Source organism: Orbicella faveolata, unplaced genomic scaffold (genome assembly GCF_042242905.1).
Source record: "Orbicella faveolata isolate gen_17 unplaced genomic scaffold, um_ofav_v1 contig_25, whole genome shotgun sequence".
Classification (NCBI taxonomy): domain Eukaryota; kingdom Metazoa; phylum Cnidaria; class Anthozoa; order Scleractinia; family Merulinidae; genus Orbicella; species Orbicella faveolata.
Window position 1 is genome coordinate 10905667 of NW_028301553.1, and position 25047 is coordinate 10930713.

Here is a 25047-nt window from a genome sequence, read left to right on the forward strand (position 1 = left end):
TTTTAACATGTTTTAAGCACGTTTTTAGTTTTCCTCGAACTGCGCTGCTCGGGGCCGCTGCTCGCTTCTGGTGCTGACGGAGTGCTGACTGAAACCGAGTAACACCAAAACGAGGCAAGCAGACTAAGCAATATGGCGGCAGAGGAGAAAGAAGAAGATGGAAGATCTAAACAACAACAACCTGTAAAGCTCAGGTATGGTAGTTTTAGCTTTTTAAGATACTACAAGCTATCCTGAAGTTCATCCTTAGGCTCCTGTTGGTTTCATTTCCTGAAAGTTTGTAGCTTCATTTAATATTAGTGAATTCATTTTGCGAAGTGACGCTCACCATTCATAACCAGTGATGATGATTCAAGTTTATTCATCTAACTGTTAATTTCGGTCGCAAACAATGTTTGGAGAAACATGATACATTGCTTACACTACTCAAAGTATTTTAAGTAGTAAAATGTACATGTGTAGCTTATGGTATGGCTTTTTCACCATCGCTTCATAACAGAATTTATATTCTGGCGTCTGACAGGGTGCGAGGAAAATTGTGCGGGATTTTGGAGCCAAATTGTGCGTGGAAAAACGTTGATGGTGTGAGAAATTGTGCTGGATTGTGCAATCTTTCGGTGAACCAAATTTCAATTTCAAGTGTTCTTGCTAAGTCCTAAGGCGAGGAAATTCTGCATTGGCGAAAATTTAGCCACGTTTATTTCACTAGTACTGTAGTTCAAATGCGTGATTCCAGAAAATATCCATATCTATATCACTGGCGGCTTTTTGGAATCCTAAGGGTAAGGGATTTTTCTTTGAACTGGAAATTTTCAAGCTTTTGAGTAGCCTTTCTTGCAGAGAAGCTGTCCATTGATAAAATATCTGGGAAAATTCAGCTGGATTTGAGTTAAGTGATCTTTTAAATATTTCAGCCACAAGCAATTTAGAAGGCTTCTGAAGAAGGAAAGGCGACGCCAAAAGAGACAGGAAGCAGCTAAAAAGAGAGAGCAGAAAGAGCTTGAAGGTAAAGACAACATACTGGTATATAAAAATTATGTGCTGTGGTGTCAATTGGAAGCCAAATGAATGTACATGTAATAATGTGATATTAATAAAAAAACAAAAAAACAAAACAAAAACAAAACAAAAAACACTACATCTATAAAATTTAATTAATAAAGGCCACACCAATTTACAGACTATTATGTGCAGTCCATAACAAATAATATGTACTGTTTTAGCCAATGTTTTCTTAGCCTTGAAATAAATCAGTAAGTTGTCCATCCTTTGTTTGATTGTTTATATATTTTTAAATATCGATCTCATTGAAACCTACAGGTTCATTTGTTATACCTCTGAGTTAGATTATGACAATGAATTTGATATGAGAAAATAAAATAAATATCAAATGTGTGAAGAATCTCAAACCAAAACACTGTACATTGTATATTAAATTTATATTAACAAATTTTGAAATAATTATTATAATTGTTCCATCATTGGTTTTACTCTTACAGAAAAGTGGAGAATAGAAAATGACCCAATATTGAGGTGAGTGTAAAATCTGAGCTGCATAGTTACATGTACTGTGAAAACCACCAGAAACAAACTACGGACTAGTACCTTTCCCAGTCTCTGGTCTTGTTGAACTAGTGAAACATGACTCATCTGTTTTTGTGCAGTGATGAGTCTTATTTCCCACAAGAATCACTGAACAGGGAATTTTAGAGTATAAATTATCTGCTCATGTAAGAAACTGACATCTTTCTGGAGTTGGTTATTCTTAGAAGTCTCCTGTCATCCATTGCTCTTTCATAGACAGACAAATGATACTTTACTTTCACTTTTGCCCATAGTGCCTGGGGGTAATGAGCCAGAAATCTTTCTTGGCCATGCCACCTGGTCACATGCAACAACTGCTGCCTTGCTCTGCAATGTAACACCCAAGACTGTCCTTTCTCTGTGGTTCTGTGCCAGATCTCTCTCGGTCTGCCATGTCTTCTCTTTTCTTCTGGAGCCCAGGCTAATGTCATCTTGGGATCTTAGTTGCCATGCATTCTGAGGTTGTGACCAAGTGAACCTCCAGCACTGCTGCTAGATTTGCTTAGCCTGTGTACATCTGCCCCCTCCCATTAAAAATATGTCTTGGACCCAAGTTTTTCTGTGGGGAGGGGGCAGATGTATGCAGGCTAGATTTTCTCACTGATGTTGCTGGTGTTAGCCCGGTTAAACTGACAAATTAATGATAGTTAACAATTATTCACCAAAGTGGAGGTAAATATCCATCACTTTCACAGACACTGAGGTGAATAATTGTTTTAGTATATACCACACAAGCTGAATAATTAGCAGACCAAAACATTATTTTATGTGTGACAAGCGGTCAGAAATTTTAAAATCTCTAATGCCAGCTGCTCGGAGGTGAATAGTACTTGCTAATCACCTCCGATTTAACCAATCAGAGCGCATGTGAAGCACTGTTCTTTTGTGCGGTTTATACTAAATTAAGTTATAAATGATCCTCTGCTAAAAGCCATGTCTTCGAAGTGCCAGTGCAATCAAAGTTTTCATACATGTACAGTATTTCCATATCTTACATTTTCTTAATCTGTATACTTGTACATATAACATGGTTCTCACTAACCTGTCCATGGCTTTTACTTATACTTGTAAATTTGATTTTCCACATGGTCCCACAAGCTTGCAGCTTTAATCCTCACTGTGTTTTGTTTACTGTTTATGTATTGTATAGTCCAAATCATTTTGCTGTCCTTACCTAGGAAGACAGGGTTTTTTTAATTTATTTCTAGCAATTTTTGAGCTACTGTAACAGTTGTTATAGTGTCTTAATTTATTGTGATATGATTTACTGTCATTGTAAGATGGAAAGTCTTCATTTTCTGACTAAAAGCTGTCATCTAAGTATCCAGAGCATTGCTCTGAATCTGTACTTGAAAACCATTTAGACAAGTCTACCTATGAATTGCCAGACATTTTAAAATAAATTCTCAAGAAAAACGACTTCAACAAAGCGAGTATAGGTCCTGCATTTAGTATTGGAAGTCACAGCCAGAGTTGGGTGTGCAGTAGGTCGGCTCATCTACAGTAGAACCAGTTTGAAGCAATGGCAGCTCAAAATTTTGATGAAGGAGTCCTTTTTGATTCTTTTCTTTCTACATCAAGATACTTTATAGACCCTTGTAAATTATTCTATGAAGAAAACTTCTTTTGCTCTTTTCAAAACCTCCCTTCAAAAGCTGCTCTTCTCCAATAGCTACTTGATTCTGGTCTCTAGAGTGGCTGTTGTTGAAAGGGTCAAGTGTGTTCTTTTTGTATAGAGCCAAGTTAGAAGCAAGGGAAAGAGCAGAAAAGAAGCTATTGCTGAAAGAGGAGGAAGAGAGGTGAGGAAATTGAACTTCTTTTGAAGATTCTGGGATGATTCTGGATTTTTTTTAGATTTACATCAGTGCGCAATGTTTTGCTGCATTGTTGCTGCATGTTTGCTTTACAATCGGCTATTAATATCTCACTTGTAAGAAGTTCAAGCAGTGTCTTCACTTGCGAGAGGTTGGTAACTTACTTTTTAGCCATGCTGTAATCATTGGTCATCAGACTCACAAAACTAACATTTCAAAGAGATGTGTAGCAGTCATTGGGGAGAATCAACATTTTTGTCAACTTTGGACTAAAAGGAGTTATGTAGTAAGTATACTGATTGATATTCTTCTTCTCAGGAAAGTCCAACATCGCTTGTGGCTGGAAAGGGAAGCTATTGCCCAGGAGAGGTTTCGAAAGAAGAAGGAAGATGAAGAAAGAAAATTAAGGGAAAAGCTAGAACAAGAGGTGATTGATTATGTGTAATACATGTAGCATAGAAAAAAAGTGCTATTAGTAGTGTTGGCAGTTATAATTTGTGTAATGAGGCAGAAGCAGTGTGGACTGCATTGTACATATTTATAAAAGAGTTCTTAATGACAAAATGTACTGTATGTGTAGATATTACTGCACAACAACATCCAAGGCCTTGTTGAGTGGTTCCCATTCTGACTTTAAGACAAAGGCCAAGCCAGAATTTGTCAAAACTAGTCACAAATAATGGCGTTTAATTAATGGTATATTTCTTGTTTTGTTTTGCTTTTTTCACTGATCGGTTTAGAACTGAAACAGTGCAAACACTTTAAACTTACCTTTAGTTAACTTTTATATCATTAAAATGTACATTATGTTGTAGGAACGAATTAAGAAAGAATGGGAAGAGGAACAGAGGAGAGAGAAAGAAAGAGAAGAAAGAAAACAAAGGGCAATCAAAGAGAAAGAGGTGATATCACTGTTGATGGGAATGGGTATTCACTGAAAATGGCAGTATCCGACTTATTTTACATGTTAATCAGATTATAATGAATGAATGTGAATCGCTTAATAAATAAATTCTGTTATTATCAATAAGCATGTTACATATCATGGCTGTTTTGTACACAACCTAAGCAGTTGTAGAAACCCAGATGTAACCAATTGATGACATCAATAACGTCAGCAAAATCAATGAGTAATCAATGGGTAATTGATGGGTAATCAGCTGAGTAGTCATTGATTATTGCGGATGATCAATGAGTAATTGATTGATAGTTTGATTACTCATTGATGTCATTTATCATTGATTAGTTACATTTGGAAAAACAAAACCTGGAAAAAGATCAGGCGTTACTTATTGCACTGCCTAAGTTATGTTCAGTCATGTCACTAAAACATTTCTCCCATAGCTCTTGAAAATATATTAGATGGGTTCGCTTCAAGTATTCACTTGCGTATCTTTAACATGTGTAGGCAAATTACCATATGAACTAACACGACTAGCTCCCAGTTGGCTTGTAGCTCACTGAGCACTGCATGGTTAGCTACGTACATGTGTGTACAGCAAATAGCGATCCATAAAAGTTTGCAGCACAAATCATTGCCGGTTCCATGTCATTAGAATGCCAGGAAATTAGCATGGCAGAAACATTACCAGACCGGGTTGTTCACAAGGTGGATAGCACTATCCATTGGGTAAATTACTATCCAGCAGATAGTGTGGTTTGTTTATCCATTGGATGGTGATTTATTGGGTTGATAGCATTATCCAGCCTTCGAACAACCTGGGATAAGTACGATAATTTTTAACTCATTGTCATTGCATAAAATTATGAGTATCCAATGTTCCTGATCAACATTCAGTGAATTTTTAATAGTAAAATAATGTTTAACTTGAATTTATTAAATGATTCTTGTGTACTATATTTCCCTTTGTCATTTGCTAGCCATTTTGTTAAGTAACACCAAAAATTAATGACTTCTGCCCTTTTTTTGAGTATAAATCTTGCATTCTGTTTGTAGGTTTTGTTTCTTAAAATACTCTGTGCTCTGTGCATGATTCACATGTGGCGTCATTATAAAGTTTCCTTAGTATGGTTATAAACCTTTTTGAGACATTAAATATATACATTTGTTACATTATTCTTGAAGTAATTTATAATAAATATAAGAATTGAAGAGCTTAGAACTGATAATCCTTAACAAACTGGGAACAACACAGCCAAGTTCTTGCACAAGTTCTGGTCCTCGAGACATTGGGTCCATTGCGTCAAAGACATATTTGTATCTTTTATAAGATGGTATATTTCAGATAAACTATGGTGTAGATAAGATTAGTGTAGCTGGCAGTTAGATCTCTATGGTACTGGTTGTTGAATCGATTTAGTGCCTTTGAAGAGGTTTGCTTCTCTGCCAGTGATACTTTCAATCAGAAATAAGAAGTAATGAACCAATGTCTATATTTCATATACTTGTTATTGTATTCTATGGGAGTTTCAAAATCCAAAGTTGCAATTTCCAATGCTTTTATCATCTGTAAATATTTGTACCTTGTTTTTAAATATTAGTGATGTCTGTTTTATGTCACCCCAGAGGTAAAACCTGGATTTTGTTTCCCCTCTAAGTCATATGATATTTATGTTACAGGTATTGGGATAGGCTTTATTTGTAGACCAGTTTAGGACTTTCGTGGTATTGCTTGACGGATAATATTTTGGATTTTAAAAACAGTGTTTTAGCAATTGCTTATTGTACAATACTGTGTAGTTCACAGTTAGGTATTTCTTAGGTGACAAAACTCTTAACATTGCCTCAAGCACCTTGTTTGGCATCTTCATTCCAACAGGACGCCTTGTTCAGGGAGTTAAACAAACCCACAGTTTCAGAGGTATGACGATATCATTATCTTTACCAAATTACATGGATTCATTATAAATTGTAACAGGAGGCGAGGTAGGTTGTTTTGCTGGTTACTATGACAGACTCTGGATCAAGTAGTTAGGTTTGCAGCCTGCTTGGCAAGGTCGCTGTATTGTGTTCTTAGGCAAGCCTCTTTACTTTCGCAGTGCCTGCTCTCTCTCCAGGGTGAACCTGGAACCTGGGTGATCTGACAAAAGCGCCAGAAGGAAAAAGGACTTTCCTTGTTGTGCATTGTTATTTTATGATTTTCGCGTTTTCTTTTGTTGTTTATCACCCTTTATCTAGTTTAAAACCTCGAGTGAATGCATGTAGTAAACTAAGTATGGAGTAAATGTAATAAATCTATCGAAACGCCGGGAGGACTTGTTAAAATACCAGCGAGGCTGATGAATTGAATTCAAAACAAGAGCCATATAACAAACTACTTGCTAACCTAGCTTGCTCGACCCGCACTGGGGAATATTGGCCCTCGGTCTTTTTGATACGGACCGAGCGTAGCGAGGTTCGTGCTGCCAAGACCTCGGGGCAATATTCCCCAGTAGGGCCCGGCCCTCGTATTCGGTTAGTAAGAGATTAGTATGTTTCTTTTGTGTGTTATAGAATAATGGAACATGGCATAACCCGCTTGCACCACCTTCAGATGACAAGAAATCGTACGGCACAGAACAGGTGAAAAACGTTTTGTTGTGTTGAAATGTATATAACCGCATCAAATTAAGAGATTGCGGAGGCGCGGTCGTCTCCGGATCAAGCGGTTGCGGGTTCAAGCCCTGGCCAGAGACACTACGTTGTGTTTTTCGGCAAGACACTTTACTCTCACAGTGCTGGGGATAACCCTGCGATGGACTAGCATCCCATCCAGGGGGGAGTAGCAATACTCCTAGTCGCTTCATGCTACAGACACCGGGATAAGCTCCGGCCTGATGCGCCACTTGGCTCGTATGCCGACTTTACTTTACCTAAATTAAGAGATCAATAACGAGACAACTTTGTCATGTATGGGTATCAGAATTCCAGCACAAACGTTGCGGTACATGTGTAGACTTTCTGCCATCAAGTGTTTCTTACAATTTACCTCTTTTTTGATCTATCCATGGAGAACTGACAGTTAAAAAATTAATAAAGTGGAGGTACTTCATCACCAGAAAAACTAACCACAGTAGCCAAATAAGATGTCATTGTAATAGCCTAATAATTAAACACCGATTTTTGTATTTTTACAACGGTAACTTACTGTAAATTGTTATTCAAACGTGAACTGTAATTCAGAATTGTACGCATTTTGCTGATGATCGCAAACATCTATTTCTCGCACACAAAATAAGTCTTATTTGGCGATTGCAAAAATTCGATGCTGCAAGACACTGACTTGCTAGTCCGCAAAATTCAGCTCCTGCAAAACGTTTGTTCCACTCTTTAGTTTTACACCTTTTAACAATGAGTAACAAACCATATATTGTAGATCGAAAATTTTGTGAATGTTGTCAGAACGGTATCATGTTGATAAATTTCAGGACACAGTGAATTGCTCGTTTTACCTGAAGACAGGAGCCTGTAGATTTGGCGATAGGTGAGTGAGACAGCCAAGCTATTAACCCAATGAAATGCAAGCGAAGAGCGACTGGAACTACTGTTTGATAATGGGTCATTCTTGCACTGGAACTAACTCGCAATGGAGGCTCATTGCGGGGGGGGGGGGGGGGAGGGGGAGAGGGGGATGTCATTTAAAATGTAGATTAATGTCATTTCTATTTAATGGCATTAGTCTCAGTTGCGAGCTAGTTCCAGTCTACTACCGAAAATACGAATACATTTGTATACACAATAGCCACCATTTGGCGGGAAAATATGCTCGGATATTTGTCTGCGGACATTATCTGTTCTGAGAAGCGAACAGTTTGAGCTTTGAGGAACAGATAATGTCCAAGGACAAATAGCTGAACATATTTTGGCGCCAAGATGAATGGAGGCTGTTGTGTTCATTATCCTTCAAATATTTTTCGCAACATGCGCAGTTTTGAAATTTATGGAATATCACAGGGATATTCCCTAGTTTTAGCTGGGGAATATATTACTTTGACAATGTTATGACGAAATTCATGATCAATAACAGGACAGACGCATGAAAAACTGAAGTCCATTTGTTAATTAGCGAGCGAGGCGCGGTAGCCTAATGGTTAGCATGGTGGACTTTGGATCAGGTACGCTGCGAGCGCTGACCAGATCACTGTGTTGTATTCTTGTTGAAAACTCTGTGGTGAAAACACTCACAGTGCCCATGGTTCCGCTTCGCGTTTTTGAACCTTGTATGAAGTTATCCGTAGGGCCGATATAGTGTAGACCGCGAGGACCTGTGGCCGTTTTGCTACAGGACAGCAACGATCTAATTCCTCTGTTCAGTGTTGGTAGACACTGCTGTCCGCTAAAGCGTCTAGAGATAACTTAGGCCTAAAACCAAATTTCTTTGCTGGTTGTATCCGTAGGTGTTCAAGACAGCATCCTCGACCCAGCTCGAGTGTGACGCTGATGATTCCAGCCATGTATAATGACATCCGGCTGTCACAGTCTATGCTTGATGAAGCTGATCAAGATACCAGTCTCGAGGTGAGTTCTGACTTATGTAGCGGTAAATCTATGGAGATCGTGAAAAGGTCCGGTAGAGTCCTAGGAAAAAAGTAAGAGAGAGTACGAACGCCGCATTAGTAACATAGTAATCATATTGAGGTGTAGCTATCCGTAGCTGGTATAGAGCGGTTTCCAGCCTTTGGTTAATCACCCTGGCTGTTCACAAAGGACACGAGCAATCGAATGAACCAATCATAAATGGAAGCAAATACAAGTTGATGCGAAAAGCGGGAAAACGTGCAGGAGCGAATCACGTTTTGTTTTGGTTTTATTTCTTGTTGGCTAACAAAGTGGCCCGAGTGTTTTTTTTTTTTTTTTTTCTGTTCTTTTCTTTTTTTAAACCAGTCACTTAGCGCAGTAATATTGCCAGACAGAAGCAAACGCGAATTACTTTGCGGACACTCACGTGAAAATTGCTCTAAACGTGCTAGTAGCATTTTTTTTCTTTTACGTTTCTACCAGTACGATGAGAAGGAGGCGTACGAAAATTTCAAGCAGTTTTATGAAGACACCTTGCCGGAGTTCAGGAAAGCTGGCACTGTTGTCCAGTTCAAGGTAACAGTTGTCTTGTTTACACGTCAGTGTTTTGGAAAAAATACAGTAATGTATATAAAATGCAGCAAGATATGTGGAAATTCATTTGCGCTTCGCTGTAATTGATGTAAAACTGAGAGGACTCTCAGTCGCTTACAAGCGCTCTGCGCGGTATAATGCTTGTAGTCTGTGAGCATCTTTTGTCTTGGTTATGTTGGGACAAGTCCAGCAAAATTCAACACTATTCAAGAACAAAACGAACTCACAGTGGGTAGCAGCGATAAGGCAAAACAGTGCCATCTTGCCCGCTCGGGTAGCCAATCACAGCGCAGGATTCGGTTCATCTTGTCCGCTCACGGAGCTAGCCATATAATAAACAATATCACGGTTTTAGTAGCATAACTCGGGTTTATTTTCAGGTTTGCTGCAACCATGAACCACATTTGAGAGGCAATGTGTACGTGCAGTTTACCAGGTGTGCATCATCCGTCTGTTAATTGACTCGTTTTATCTCTCAGCTGCTATTGAATTTCTATCTTCTTCATACTTTGTTACTGTAAAATTCGTTCCATTTGATTTGCAGTGAAGAGGAATGTGCCAAAGCCTTTGCATTATTTAATGCTCGATGGTATGCTTCGAAGCAGCTCTCCTGTGAATTTTCTCCCGTAACCAAATGGAAGTCAGCAATATGTGGTATGTTTTCAAAATGTTTGGTACCCTCCGTTCTGCTCTTCTCCTTCCCATCCACATCCCATCTACTTCTCTCTTTACTCTCCCTTCCCAGCCCAACCTTACCTCCTAAAACTTGTTGTCGTGTTACTTGTTCAGCTTCATAGGAAAGCGTAAAATCAGAAGACGTGTAGTAAAAGGTTTCCAATCCCTATTTCTACCAGAAACAGATCGTGAGAAGAGGGAGCTTGGGGGCGCAATATTTGAAGTTCGTGCTGGTGTACTGTCAAGAGTGACAAGTGGGAGAAAGTCTTGTGAATTGCATGTCACTCACACGAGACACGAAGACTTTTGGCATGAGAAAGCACTATTAAGATGACTTTCAGTTGTTGTTGTGTTGTGTTTGTTTGTAGGTCTCTTTGAGCGAAACCGCTGTCCACGAGGCAAGAACTGCAACTTCCTGCACGTGTACCGAAATCCAGGGAATGAGTTCAGCCACAGAGACGACCGTTCACCAAACCGCACGCCATTCGACGGCGGCCGGACTTCCGAGAGATCCGAGAGAGGCTGGAGACGAGATCAGTGGAGCCGACGAAGGGATCCGGACCGAGATCAATCGCGGGACAGAGACTGGGAACAAGACAGCTATAGAAAGCGACGCTTGAGGGACTGGGGCAGAGACAGAGATGATTATCGAAGAAGGCATCGTAGACGAAGTGAGGAGAGAGAACGTGGCGGGACTTCGGAAAGACACGAGAACAGAGAACAAAGGAATAGGAGAAGAAGTTATAGTAGCGACGAGGGGAGCGAAAGAGAAACAGAACACAAGCATTTGTCTGACAGGTAAAAGATGTCCGAGACAGAAGAAATAAAAAGCAATGAGATTAAAAACAAATTCTCTCGCCAATACTGTTATTGCACCAGGAATGTAAAATAAAAGAGATTCGCACCCTTTCTCTTTCCCTCTATTTTCAAGTCATTGCTGGATTAATTTTGTCTGAAAGGTAGATGTCCGAGGAGATAAGAAACAGATTCCTTCGCAATATTGTTATTGTATCAGAAATGAAAACAAATTAATTCGCTCCCTTTCACTTTCCCTAGGCCTCTATTTTTTTTGTTACCGCTTGATAAATAATCTAATAATGAGAACTATAGGAACCGTGAATTGTCAGCCACATGTATAAGTTATCATCTTAGTGTACTTCCAGTTTCTCAGAGCATTGAATTGAAGCTCGGGGGGGGGGGGGGGGAGGGCGGAGGAGGGGGCGGAAATTGAAGGAACATTTGTTTATTAGTAGTGCTTATCATTTTCTTCCAGACTATCTCCAGACGCTAGCAAAGACAACGACGCAGTGATTGACAGCGAAGAGGGCGAGCGTCTCCTGACGTCATCCGAGAAGCCACAAAACCGGAAGCGAAAGCACCACTCCTCGGACAAACCCAAACATCAACGGAAACCCAAAAAGAAACACAAACACCGCAGCGAACGCAAGAAGAAGAAGAAGCGACGCAACACAAGTGAAAGTGACACTAGCAGTTCAGAGAGTGACAGCCAGGAACACTGATGATCCAGTGTAGATAATTAAACCAGAGAAAACTTCAATCAGTTACTCTATCTGTCGAGGAGATCATAGATGAGAAAAGCGCGTTTAGCTCAGTGGGAGGTGGGGGTACTTCCAGAAAAAAAATGGGTGGGATTGTGCGCGGCCCGCCTCCCAAAACCGTTACCCATTTATGACCGAAATCTGTAATTTTCCTACCCTATTTATGACCTGGCCAATAATTCGATGCCCTATTTATGACCGCTGGGGCTGGCACAGTTGCCCTAAACATAATTTACGAAGGGCTTTTGATAAAGTTCTTATGGACAACCGGGCCAGCCCGGCTTCTCATGTGAACACATCGAAATTTTCACGAAGGAAAGAGTGGCGAGGCGAGATCCCGGTTGACCGGGCTCATATGAAAAGGCCCTCAGTTAAAAACATAATTGCATAGTGTTGACAAAATTTCAACACCCAAATTATATTGTTTCCAAAATCGCGGCCTTGGGTTTATTCTTATAATTTGCACATTTCAGCCTCGATATTCTGATCTTGTAAAATATATTCTTACATAGATAAAAGAGTGTAATCTATACGGTTATACTTGTTATATAGGCGTGGTGAATGATAAGTGAGAGACTACGAGAAGGCGAGATTAGCGTTTTCTCTTTGCGAGCCCAAGACATTGAGGCTGTTAAAGTGTTTTAAATGCGAGCTCGAGACGTCCAGGTTCTAAGACGTTCAGACGTCACTTACTAAAAAAGAATAGTAATAATAAAAATCGGCATTTCGAGACTTTCTTAGCCTTGCAAAAAGTCGAGAAGTGTGCCAGAAAGCTTTGTGAAGAAATAGAGATCGCGAGACACACATAACGGCTAAAAAAAAAAAAAACAAGATTTCGAGACCTGTGGAATTCGACGAAAAGTTTGCGAGACCCGTGGTTTTAACAAAAAAAAAAAAATAAAAATAAATGATAGGTGTATTTATCCTGGAAGTGCACGAGAAAAATAAATCCGCGTGCGGTGGGGAAAAAATTGAATTTCCACAAAAATTTTCATTCTAGACTTAATGTGAAATTTGTCTCCCGATAGCATTCTTACAGGTAATCAACTTATCGAATGTCCCCGGAAAGTTAAGTGGTAGAAAGCTTGATGTGCGAGAATACCTGTACCATGGTTACCAATACAGCATTTTGGATGAGCAAAGTTACGTAGTTTTAGTCAACACTTTATTGATTATGACATGTGCTTTAACCTCCATAGCAAATTTGAAAAGCTATCTTAGGGGACATTCCGTGAATTAAAGGCCTTAAAATTATTTGATAAGTACACTACGTTTAGGAGCAGAATGTCTAGAGTGAGCTCGAGAAACTCGACAGCCAGCTTGCTGCTCATGACCCGCGTATTGCAGCTATTTGTGCAACAGAGTTTTTCTTGGTGGCACACATGAACCCAAAACCCATTCCTGAAAGACGCCTTGTACGTCTGAGGATCAAAATTGAATTGTCTATGAATTAAGTTATCAAGTTTACGAGCAAGAAACCTCATCACATGCTTTTTTGAGAATGTTCAGGCTGAGCTCGAGAAACTCAACAGCCTGCTCTTTACTCACGACCCGCTTATTGTAGCTATTTGTGAAACGTAGTTTTCCGTTGATGGTGCCACACATGAACCCAAAGACCAGCCCTGAAGGACGTAAAGATACAGCGCCTGCAATACCATCAAAGCGGTAAGGACCATTTTCTGCGGCTTTCCACTCGTGTCGCCCAAGATTTGACAAGTTGAACACTCTCGGATCTTGCTGGTTACGTGGTGCCGTCCTTTGCTGTTCGCCTGCGGTTAATTTAAGGTGGCACTGCCTCAGGAATTTGTGGTGCTGTCCAGTGAAGAACGACCACTGCATTTGCCGAGCGCAATGTTGAGCGAACTTCCAGAAATCTTTGTTCCAGGGTGATACCTCGATTTCAGTACGAAAACTGCTCACACACAACACGAACTCGCTGCTCTCAATCACGGGACGACATTCCTTCCTAATATCAACGTTGCAGCTTGAATTGAGGTACAGTGGATCTGTTGACGTTTCTGCTTTTCCTTTGTGAAGGATCTTTGCCATAGCCATATGTAAAGCTGCAGTGATGGCCCCGTGAACCGAGCACTTGACCATTTTGCATGCCTTGATCAATCCCTGTGTTTCTTCGAAGGAATACTCCCGATACACAACCGACGTCTTATCTGGTGCGGCCTGGTCACGGATGGACAATGGTGGGTAGCTGGCCAGGTATAGATTTTCCGGACTTTTCCGAACCTTCAAGACAGTTTTGATATTTGACAACCATGAGGACGCCTTAAAAAACACTCTTTCCAACAGAGACGGTCTGCAGTGGTGTTGCATCAGAACTCCAGTGGAAGGACGGAATGGCATGCTTGTGACTTGAGCTTCTCGTCCTTCGCACACCATGGTCAGGTACCGAAAAAATTCTTCCAACGATAGGAGGATTGAACGACCGTCTGTGATGACATGCAGAAAGCTAAAAATAATCGCGTTTTTGTAGGCGTCCTTCGCTCCGTCAACTTGTATTTCATCCAAAAGAACGGCACGCCAAAGGGGACCAAAGTTAAGGTCAAACGGTGTCTCGAATTCCCGCTCGAAAGCAGATTCAAGCTCATCGACATTGAAGTCGTTGACTACCTTAAAATTGATTTCACTAGGATCTTCCACTTCAGTGAAGTATTCGGCGACCGGCTCTTCATTGTGCGACTCATTCGATATTTTCATCCTCAAAAGTGGGTATCGTTTAGCGAGCAGTACCAATGCCTGCCTAACCTTTTCGGGATCCAGGTGTACTTTCGATTTAAGACGCAGAAGGACCACGATCATTGGAATGTGTCGTTTATCAAAGCCATTGATAAGTCCTTTTTCCAGAGGTCCAACTGGACGACGAAGTCTTCCATCGCCACTGGACTGGATTTCTGTATTCTCGAGGGACACGCTAGAACGGGACCAACACTGGTCTAGAAATAGAATAACGGCCGCCAAAAAAGTGGCAGTGATACCAACTATATAGTAGGGACTGAAGTGAGAAACGAAGCAGAAAATATAATCGATTGCCAACATGTTAGGGGCTTTAACATATGCAAAGTGAATTTTAATCACACTCATATGCTGAACCTTGATTCTCTTTCTTGTATTTGCAAATATTCTTTAATTTGTCCCAACCTCTTTTAATTTGTTTCCATGGTTTCTCGATTTGGATATTCGATCACAATGACTACCATTAGGGGCTTTAGGGAATTTGACCTGCTGAACCTGATGGACCTTGCAGCATTCAAGAATCGTTTATATCAAGTTGACTGTTTTCAATTTTCAAATATCACTCGTGGTGTAAATCCTTAGCGTGCACTCCCAATTATACGTTTACTGATACTTATTGATGTAGAAACAACTGCCATAGACCCAATAGGTAATTTGAGTCACAAAATTGTAAGCTGGACAAATAGAGGATGTTTTAATTATTTTCCAATTTTCACACCCTTTTAAAAACTTAGGCTCATTTCTGATGGAGACGCTTTGTTATTAGTGGAACTGCACACAACAATTCGCAATTAGCTTATGGCTTTAAACGTTATACATTCTTTTTGTTCGGAAACTAAATACAGTCTTATCCCTAGAGCGCGAAAACCGGCCTTAAAGCGATTTTGTCCAAAATATATATGCATTTTACGCCAAATTCAAGACTACTTCTTAATTTAAATTTTCTTCAAAAAATTATTTAAAAAATTTAAAACGCGAACGAGTTAACCCCAAAAACGTGATTTTTTAAAAACAAGTCAACGCTCCCCTAACTGTGATAAGCCAATTAGAATGTGTCAACTCCTGAGCTGAGCAGTAACAATTTTCGCGGCAATCTCATCCACGGGCTGGTATTTCGCTTCTTTTGTTCATCCCTTGCGTCTTCCAATTTCTTACACAGATATCTACGCTTTTGTTCACTGTATTCTTCTCTTAAGCGATACGTTAGGCGATTTGGTACGGTCTTCACGTTCCCAGATTTGAACGCAAGCGCGTAAATCGTAAACGTATTCATCATGGGCTTTGTAGCCTCATCCCTCGAGTGTTATGTCATTGTGACACGTTGTCACAATGCTTCATTTGCGGGGCGTTGGTAAATATATCACGGTGTCTTCATTTGTATTCATTCGAGTCTACGACCGCTTTTCCGCCCCCTGAATTAATCAACTATCTGCGCAGATAGAGAAATTGGATTATGCTCATTCTACAAAAGGAATGGCTATTGCACTGACTATCGAGAAGGTATGGAGGAGGTGTGCCCAAAGTCTTGGTTCAATTGTAAGTTGAAGACAGCGTTACGTTTTTTTGTTCAGCAAATAATATAAGGGCGAAGAGAGATTGGTTTGGGGAGTTGCTAAAGTTTTAAAGTGGGGATGTAAGGATGGATTCAGAGGCAAAAGACCCGAGCTCTAAAGAGTTTCATGTTTTTGAATTTGACACTTTCTAAGCATTTGGAAGTTGACTTTTGGTTGAAAATTATCTCTGTTATATTAAAAAAAAAAAAAACAAAACAAAAAAAACAAGCTGAATTCCAAACTTGATGTCTGTATTTCCTACAAACTCTCTTCCTTAAAACTTCAAAGTTTTAATCTAAGGATAGGAAAAGAGGAGAGGTTTAGTTCCTTCCGTTATTTTGATAGCATTCATACATGGTCTGTAAATAATTGTTTACGAGTTAAACAAAACAGAGATTTAAATTGACGTGGAATCTGCCTCACTATTTTTAAAAAGCAGTGAACTGAAACAATCTTGGACGGCATCTCGATGTGCATAGCGTAGCTTACAGTTCTTGATGACGCTACGTCTAGAGATTTCGCACTCACGCACTGTTTACGAGACTCTAGGAGCCCGTTGAGTATTGAGTGATCGAGCGAGGTTCGACTAGAAAAATAAATAAAAATACATATGAAGAAGAGCCGAGCGATAATAAAAATACAGGACAGAATACAAAGACTTACAAATGTTTCCTGACTGTAGCAATGACGGTGAAGTTAGGTAGAGTATAGATTCCGCAACAATATTTACTTGAAGCTAGAGAAAACGTTGAAAAGATTGACGCGCTAGGAAATCGTAGCGTTTAAACAGCCCTAATTTGCATATATAAATGGCAAGCCAAGATAAAAATTCGCACGTGGAATCCTACACATAGAAGCCCCTCCAAAGCCCCCCCTCCCCCCCCCCCCCCCGCCGTTCCAAAAAACAACAACAACAAAGCAAAAAATATTATTAACAGGGAATAAATGCACCATTATTAGCTATATAGCTGGACTAATGCGCTAATGTGAATTATAAGACCCATCGAGTGTTCGAAACCATCGAGCAAATTTTAAGAAACGTCATCTCATCTGCGGGCTTAAAATTAGGAAGGTAACTTTTAAAAGGGTCGGTTAGATATTCCAGACGCCAAATTTACACTGTCCTTCTTGCAGGTAAAGTGCGAAAAGAGACAGACAACTAAAGGGCTAAAGGTAACTTTCATGTAAAAGATCATTTAAGGGTTTTGCTCCTGCGGAAATAGATAGAAAAATAATGGGAGAGAAATATCTGAGCAACCATGTAGTCTTTCGTCTAAAAATACGGAAATGATTATCTGCTTATGATAAATGGAGGGTCCTGAAGGGATAAGATCATCCTCGGAGACGTCCCTGGGCAGTAAGTCGGGTGGAAAGGATTTTCGTGGGCGTCGGGCAAACTTCCGCCTACTAGCTGCCCCTGGGTCTCCGAGAATGGCGTAAAATGCGAAATAAGATTCGCATTGTACGCCAATTGGAATTGGATCATTAAATTCTGTTGCAGCTGGGAATGGAATCTTGGGCGAGCTGGGAGCTGGGCTGGGAAATGGGATTTGTAGTTTTCCCTCTCCCTCGAAATTCCCCTCTCTCCCCCCCCCCCCCCCCCCCATCCCCTCCTCAATAGAGCAGCCAAAAATGGCATGAAATGAGAACTATCGCCCATAGGAGAGAGACCAGCCAGACTTGTGGGTTCATCTTTGTCATCGTCAGCACCGCGCCTGTCTTGTTTCTTAATTTTTCTGCTATTTAATGTCACAGCAAAACACTCCTGTTGGTGACATTGATCCAAAACATAACACTTAGGATACGTGCCTGCAAAAGTACAAATTTCGCCACTGCATCGATTTATTTAACTTGACGAATGGACTGTCTTGTCTTTATAAGCTGAGGTTTTCCTCAATAAAATCTTAAGTAACAGGCGCAAATTTTAAATAAACAAACAAACAAATGATGAATAAATGATGAAGTAGTATGAGACTAGTCAAGACTTGCTTGCTATTTTGTACCATTTCTTAACCTTTCAATGATGAGGGCGAGTGTCTCAATAGGTTTCCAAACAAGAAAAAAATTGGCCAAGTTGTTTTGTTGCTTTTGGAATTAGTTCCTGAACACGTACACGCATAACGGCTTAATATTAGGAGTGAATTTGTTGCTGCTCAATCGAACAGTGATAAAAACTGGCATCACAGATACGTCCTTATATTGAGAAATTGTTTTTGAAGCATTGCATAAAGCTCCTTTCCACAAGTTTCGTGACGACTCCAAGAGACACTGTTTTGACTGGCTACAAGTCACACGGCACTAAGCCACTTTAATGTCTTGGACCTCGGTTAAGTATAATAATAATAATAATAATAATAATAATAATAATAATAATAATAATAATAATAAATGAATGAATAAATGTACAAACAAATATGTCATATTTGAATATAAAATGCACTGGGCTAAACTAATATTTATCTCTGTATTTATATTGTATTATTATTGTTATATTTCTTATTTTATTTGTAACATAAGGTATGCATCATTTATCTTATGAGTAATATAGACAGAAGAAGAAGATAATTAAGAACCATTTCATTAGAAGATTTCATGAGAGGGAACTAGTTACTAATGCTCTCATTCGCCGTATTCTCCATCGCTCAAGAAGTGAGCGATTTACAGTGGACACTTGTTTGAGGGTGGTAAAGGGTATTTTCGTGACCCGTGATCGGCCCTTTTTATTTCCTGTGAATTGTGAAATAGCCATTTTTTTTCCTCGTGAATCGTAATTGCCATTCTCGCCGTGAACCGTGATTTTCCAAAACGTTCTCTTTTATTTTCCGTGAAGCGTGAAATGCCAATGTTGTATTTTTCTTGAATTGTGAAAGGGCTGCTTTATTTTCCGTGAAACGTGATCTATTTACCACCCTCTTGTTTGCTTTCGTTGCCTTGCGTGTTTTGAAAACACATGAAATCACCGCATTATGCCTTGACCTTTCGAAATCCTAAGACAGGAAAACAAATTACCTCATATCATGAGGACGTGTGCTGACAAGACTTCCTAGACACTATTTCAGGAAACATGCATATGCCATCCTGGGCTCGTGACGTACTATCATGTCAGTCCCGGCTGAGAGTTCGGTGTCGCCACAAGGAAGTATTTTTCCTAGAGCGCGGTTGCTTCATTTCTCAGTTGCTCCGAACAATATAACGGCAGTTGCAACAATGTTTGCTTGGAGGTTAAGAGGCATTATTCTCGTTGTCCTTGCGACAAGCCTGTTTGTATCAGGTCATAAAGTACCTCGAGAGAACGGCTGCAAGAAAGCCTTGAGAAAAGCTGCGAGTCCTCAGAAAAGTGATCTGCATAAATCAAAGGTAGACTTCGAGGTCTGCTTTGAAGTTAAAGGCGTGAAATACTACTGCCCAGGAGATGAAATATGCTGCTCACCAGGGAATCCGGAGAGTAAGTGTTGCCCTGCAGATCACTCACTATGCTTACCCGAAGAAGCCCCAGAATTTTGCTGCCCTGTGGGATATCCAAAATTGTGTGGAGAGTATTGTTGCACGGCTAGTAGCTTTTGCTGTAATGAAGAGAACTGCTGTTTGGATGAAGGCGATTGTTGCGGGGAGCAGTGCTGCGAGGCTGAAGAGATATGTTGTGGAGAAAATTGTTGTGAGGCGGGTTTATTTTGTTGCAACGAAGAAAACTGTTGCCAGGACGAAGCTGCTTGTTGTGGGGAGAATTGTTGCACCGGTGAAAGTTCTTGCTGCAAGAAGAATGCCACTGAAACGTGCTGCAACAACAATACCATGGGCTGTTGTGACGGATACGGATGTGTTCCTCCTTGCCAGTCCCAGTTTGATGCCATTGGGTGCCAGTTGTCGAGGTTTTCCCTTGAGGCGGATGAATTATTGGCAGAGCCTGTGACACTGCCAGAAAACATTTATCGAATATTACGACCAGACGAGAGTCCAGAGGGAATTGTCGCAAAAAATCCCGCTGCCCAAAAAACTGTTCTTTCCCACATTAACTGCGGCAGTCGTCTGCAGTATGCTTCCCAGTTTATATCAACATCAGCTTCCTTGGACGTGGCCAAATATTACATGGAAAAGGGAAAGGAGAAAGGTCTGACTGGCTTGAGAATTTGCCAGTTTGAAGTGGATAAATTACCTCAGAGTTGCCAAATTGTAGATCTGACAACTGAAGAGAACCGAGACAAGTACTTAGGAAACGCTGTGTGCAAAAACTTTGCCAAGGCGTCAGCTGAAGTCCTACTCCAATGTGGTTTGCCAGCTTCGTGTACAGTTTTTGATCCCCCACCAATTGGCAAGAGGAACTTTGAAGAACTGTAGACTTAACCTTTGTTTTCTGGTTACTAGCTGCAATGAAGCAGCTAAAAACTGAGCTGTAGTTGTTCACCCGCCAGAGATACAGTCAACAAAGAATTAACCTCTGAACTGATACAAGATGGTATCTTAATTTACGAGGCATAAATGACAGGTAGATATAAAATATTGAGTCAATCGCTTGTGACATTAAATGAAAATCAGTTTCGTGGATTAATATTTTTTAATGATGAAACAACGGTGAACTTTTGATTCTGGAGAAGCTTGGAGACGCAGATAGCGACGTTAGTGACTCAATAAACATTGTATCTAAAAACATTTTAAAATGTTTTACTTTCATTTTCTGTCATAGTTATTTGCCATTTTTAAGAAATTTAATTTTTGGGTGCCGTTTCAGTTATCATGCAACAGCAAATTATATTTTGAAGGGAAAATATTGTCAAATCAAAGGTTCGTCTGATTACGACAGGATATGTGCCAAGGCAAGTTGTTATCGTTTTGTTAATTCATTTTTCGGGATAAGGACGTTTGCCAAGTTTAAGAATTATTATAGCTCTTCAGTTTTGCCTAGTTTATGTTCCGACCCGTTCATTTCTTTTTATAGTTTTCTCTAAGATTTAAAGTTGATGGCTTCATTGAATTAAAGGGGCATCAGATCTGAATTTTTTCCTCGAATCGTTCGTGTAATTTTATACAATTGAACCTGTTGTACTTTTCGTAACGCAAATTATAAAATGCGTTATTACTCTCAATTCTCCAAGATTCTTTTCCTCAAGATAGGAACCATTAAAAAATTAAATTAATTAAAAAATTCTATGTACAACTCAATTAATTAATTACTTAATTAATAAGTAGCTAATTAACAATTAATCAATTATTTATATGTAAATCGAACTAGTAGGATAGCAATAGCACTTCAAGTCTAAATCTGTAACGTGGCATGATTACCTAACTAGAGGTAATTCATTTTATGTTGTGAGCTCTCTGTCCATGTATAGGCCCACTTGCCTTAGGTCCTAACTACAAGGAAAAAGGGCAATCTTAGTTTCAGGGTTAACTTAGGAAGGGGATTAAAGCAGGCCCAGGTTTACGAGAAAAAATTCAAAGGTAGGGTTCCGCTATCACTCGGGTCACTAAATTACAAGGCACGAAGTGGGCGAAAACGCAGGAAAATTGATGTCAAAATGGCGGGCAAATTTCGAAAGAGAAAATGGTTTGTCGGTGGTGCAGAGGGTAAAAAACGTGTCAAACCACCAGAGATTTCTTTAATTTTAATTGTAGTTGATTTAGTAGATTCTGATTGAGTGGATCTCTGTGGCATGGAAGAACTAATATGATGAAGCTTAAATACGATTGAATGTTTTCAATACTTACGCTGATCGCAACGGAAATCCAAACCTAAAATTCTGGTCCTAAAACGAACTATTCATCATGAGCTGTCAAATGTAGGAAAACGAACTATTCATGAGCTGCCATATACTAGAAACCGCAATCGCTAAACTATTTAAGACCACAGAGAAACATGGAAAAATAATCACGCATATTTCGATAATCCTGCATTGTTCAAAGTCACGCATTCTTCGTAAATCACGGGCTGTTCTTGTTCATGTTCATAGCTAGATCACGTTTCTTGTTTCTTGGTACGGGCCTTGGGGTGCTGTTGCTGTTGCTCGACCAAGGATAATGTGGTTTGGAGACCAAGGGTATCCTAATGGTCTACTATTGATGAGGTATTCAACTTCTGCGAAAATTGTAGACATTTCGTTCCAGGAAAGAGACTGAGAAACGACGATTGCTTTCAAGGCGCGCTTCGTTTGCTTGAAAAGACTGTCATAAATTCCACCTTGGTGTGGACTGAGGGGTGCGGAAAAATCCAGCGAATTCTGTGGAGAACAGAAAACTCTTCAATTTGATTTCTTCCCTCTTGTGCTAGCGTCTTCAACTCCTTCTCAGTTCCAACAATTGACTTGCCATTGTCCGAGATTATAGTGTGTGGCCATCCATGGTGTGCTGCGTGACGCCGCAGGGCATGCATGAATGATTGAGTGGACAGATCTTCTACAATCTCCAGATGAATGGCGCGAACAGTTGCGCCGGTGAATAGTGCTCCCCAGGCTCTTTTAGTTCTGTTTCGTCCACTTTTCAATTTGAAGGGGCCAAAAAGATCAACACCAATCACAGAGAAGGGAGGAGAAAATGATTTCAACCTCTCGGGCGGCAAATCGGCTATCAGGGTACTGTGTGCTGGTTGGCGAAGCTTCCAACATATTGTACAATCTTTGACCACGCCCTTTGCAAGGTTTCGCCCATGAGTTATCCAGAACTTTTGGCGACTTTCTGACAGGATTCTTTCAGGTTCACAATGTACAGCTTGAGTGTGTACTTCTCGCACGGTCAGCTTGGACATGGGATGGCTTGTTGGCAGAAGTATGGGGTGGATCTCTTCATAGGTAAGGGGTGCATGTCTTAGCCTTCCTCCTACTCTCACCACGCCCTCTAAAACAAATGGTGCCAAATCGCTAAAGCGATTTTGCCAATCTTCCGGATCCCTCTGTGCCGACATTATCCAGTAGCACTCTGCTTGCTCCATCTCTTCTGGAACAAGTGGTCCCTCGCGTACTTCTTTACTGAAAACCTGGTTTCTTGCTTTTTTCTTTGCATTAGACAGGAAACGCATGCAGTAGGCAATTCTGAGCAGTCGTTGCCGGCTTGAGAAGGTACTTGGCTTTAAAATATCTTGTTTCTGGACAACAGCTCCGACCTGTTTGTGTTTTGCATTCTTTATCTCGGGGTCATTGAATCAGACCATAATTCCATGTCGGTCATAAATAGGGAAGCGGGACGCACACCCTCACACAAATTGCCTGGGAGTACTCCCACCCACCGCTCCCCCCCCCCCCCCCCCACAACCACCACCCTGGGATACGTTCTGGACCTTTCTGAGTCATCCTTCCGGCATCGTAAGATTTCTTAGTTTTTCGGTAAACTCCAAACAATGTGTTTTCATTTTACGGGTGGACAAGAAAGAAAAGTTTTCATTATTGCATGCATGAGCACATCTTATCCCACTGGGCAGTATCAGTCAAGACACTTCAACGAATAGCGGGCAAAATTTCATCCTACTGCTCTGCATTTCCTGCAGTCCGGCTCTTTGCCAAAGAGATTTATCGCGCCTAATCCGGTTTTATTAAATCGCCCCGGTTACTTAAGGTTTCAGATGATATAAGAAAGGACATCGAATCCCGGCATTTTCTTGATTCATAGGAAGGTCGTCTCCCATCGCTGCCGGAGTAGTACCATGTTCGACTTTTGAAAGTTTTTAGCGATGCTTTATGCAGATTTTGCCTGGGGTGGAATAATTAACGTCCCTGTTAGTCCACGTTTCAAGACCCGCGATTATTGGACTACAGAGATGCGACATCTTTTAATTGTAGTCTAAAAGGCTCGATGGTGCTTTTGTCAATGTCCTAAGGCTGGAAAATCTCTCGTTACTAATCCTGGAGTGGATGCTTGCTCGATGGCATCCCTGCAGTCTGCAAAGACAAGGTGGAAAAATAAACTGCGCAATGACACGCTCAAGCCTTCCTGTATTTCCTCTCCCCGCCTCCGAGCTCACAGCTTACACGGACAAAGCGGCATAAATGAGACCAGCGGTCGGGAAAAGTAACGAACGCACAAATAAATAGTTTCGATCCACCTTAGAGTAGCTAGATATATTAGATATACAGACACCAAAATTACGATAACACCAGTTGGTAAACATTGAAAATATGGTGCTAAAATACATGTACCAGGATAAATTCCTTTCTCTTCTCTTCCATAGCAAGTGACATCGCTATTAAATTGTTGTTGCAAACATCAGCACCATTATTTTTACACTTTTACAACATATTCCGTTTATGAAAATTTTAAACATAATCCACTATTACATTCGAGATTCCATATCTCCACTGTTTGGTTGTCTAAACTATAAATATTAAAAGTTCCATTCAATAGCCTTTGAAATTAAATGAGTAATGGACAGGTGTCATAAGATACTTTTGAATGCAATTCATGCAACGAAGACCGCAAGAATAAGATGAAAAAGTTGTTTGTATGTGGCGATGCCACCTTTGCACATAAAAGACAGTGAAGAAAACCCTACTTCCCTTTAATGTCAAATGAAGAAATGAAGAAGCTGTTCAAAAAAAAAACCTTGTTCGTGCTTATCTTTCACTCTCTATCAAACCCCTCTCGAGTTAATCCGCTTTTAGATTAGTCATTGGTTGCTTGACTGTGAATGTAATTTAATGTAACGGTAATCGCATGGTTTTGACAACAATTTGCAATAAATGTCTCACGAGTAAACTGAATTTCAAAAGGCTCACAAAATTACACGAGCCAATAATTAATGCGAGTGCAATTTGTAGAAAAAATACTGCATCTATTTATAGTTGTAAACTGTTTACGAAAGCCGCCAAATTTCTTAATTTATACAAGCCAAAAGTTCAAACCATATTTAAGCGGCCAAAGTCCATTTCCAACAAACAGAAGCCGTTTGTGTAATTCATTTCGACTGTCACATTCAAAGCCTTTGGTACGTTCCAACTGTGCACTTAATTCGAAGTGGCGCTTTTTGACCTGTCCGATGTCGTAATGGAAGGATTCAGCGTACCTTCAAATAATGGATTGCTTGGAATATCCCGTAGTTTTACTGTCACTAATTTCCGTGTCAAGTGATACAGCGACAAATG

The 25047-nt window shown here is 40.2% G+C and overlaps 3 protein-coding genes and 1 pseudogene across 4 annotated transcripts; 2 read left to right on the forward strand and 2 right to left on the reverse strand.

The window, feature by feature from the left end:
• Window positions 1-47: 47 nt before the first annotated feature.
• On the forward strand, window positions 48-12515 carry LOC110059450 (uncharacterized). Of its 2 annotated transcripts, XM_089293244.1 has the most exons (15): window positions 48-194; window positions 915-1006; window positions 1500-1533; window positions 3321-3383; window positions 3717-3825; window positions 4214-4300; window positions 6179-6220; window positions 6853-6921; window positions 7767-7822; window positions 8736-8856; window positions 9340-9432; window positions 9831-9886; window positions 9995-10104; window positions 10494-10923; window positions 11399-12515. In XM_089293244.1, exons 1-15 carry the CDS (start codon window positions 133-135, stop codon window positions 11643-11645), a joined length of 1671 nt encoding a protein of 556 aa, XP_089149370.1. In that variant the 5' UTR covers window positions 48-132; the 3' UTR covers window positions 11646-12515. The 2 variants fall into 2 exon arrangements, with proteins under 2 accessions (XP_089149370.1, XP_089149371.1); XM_089293245.1 differs by lacking the exons at window positions 48-194; window positions 915-1006; window positions 1500-1533 and adding an exon at window positions 5544-5616 and having other exon boundaries at window positions 3350-3383; window positions 4214-4344; window positions 6150-6220.
• A 236-nt stretch (window positions 12516-12751) lies between these two features.
• LOC149108932 (uncharacterized) lies at window positions 12752-14844 on the reverse strand. The gene has a single exon (XM_089293246.1). It carries the CDS (start codon window positions 14778-14780, stop codon window positions 13149-13151), a length of 1632 nt encoding a protein of 543 aa, XP_089149372.1. The 5' UTR covers window positions 14781-14844; the 3' UTR covers window positions 12752-13148.
• A 4243-nt stretch (window positions 14845-19087) lies between these two features.
• LOC110059455 (uncharacterized) lies at window positions 19088-20976 on the forward strand. Its single transcript, XM_020766147.2, has one exon. The coding sequence runs from the start codon at window positions 19193-19195 to the stop codon at window positions 20318-20320; it is 1128 nt and encodes a 375-aa protein (XP_020621806.2). The 5' UTR covers window positions 19088-19192; the 3' UTR covers window positions 20321-20976.
• Window positions 20977-21699: 723 nt separating this feature from the next.
• Window positions 21700-22991, reverse strand: LOC149108933 (uncharacterized; annotated as a pseudogene).
• Between the last annotated feature and the right edge of the window lie 2056 nt (window positions 22992-25047).

Coding starts and splice junctions, on each gene's coding strand:
- LOC110059450 (XM_089293244.1), top strand. CDS start 133: ATGGCGGCAGAGGAGAAAGAAGAAGATGGAAGATCTAAACAACAACAA. Junction 9,433..9,830: donor GCACTGTTGTCCAGTTCAAG/GTAACAGTTGTC, acceptor GTTTATTTTCAG/GTTTGCTGCAACCATGAACC. Junction 10,105..10,493: donor ATGGAAGTCAGCAATATGTG/GTATGTTTTCAA, acceptor GTTTGTTTGTAG/GTCTCTTTGAGCGAAACCGC.
- LOC149108932 (XM_089293246.1), bottom strand. CDS start 14,780: ATGAGTGTGATTAAAATTCACTTTGCATATGTTAAAGCCCCTAACATG.
- LOC110059455 (XM_020766147.2), top strand. CDS start 19,193: ATGTTTGCTTGGAGGTTAAGAGGCATTATTCTCGTTGTCCTTGCGACA.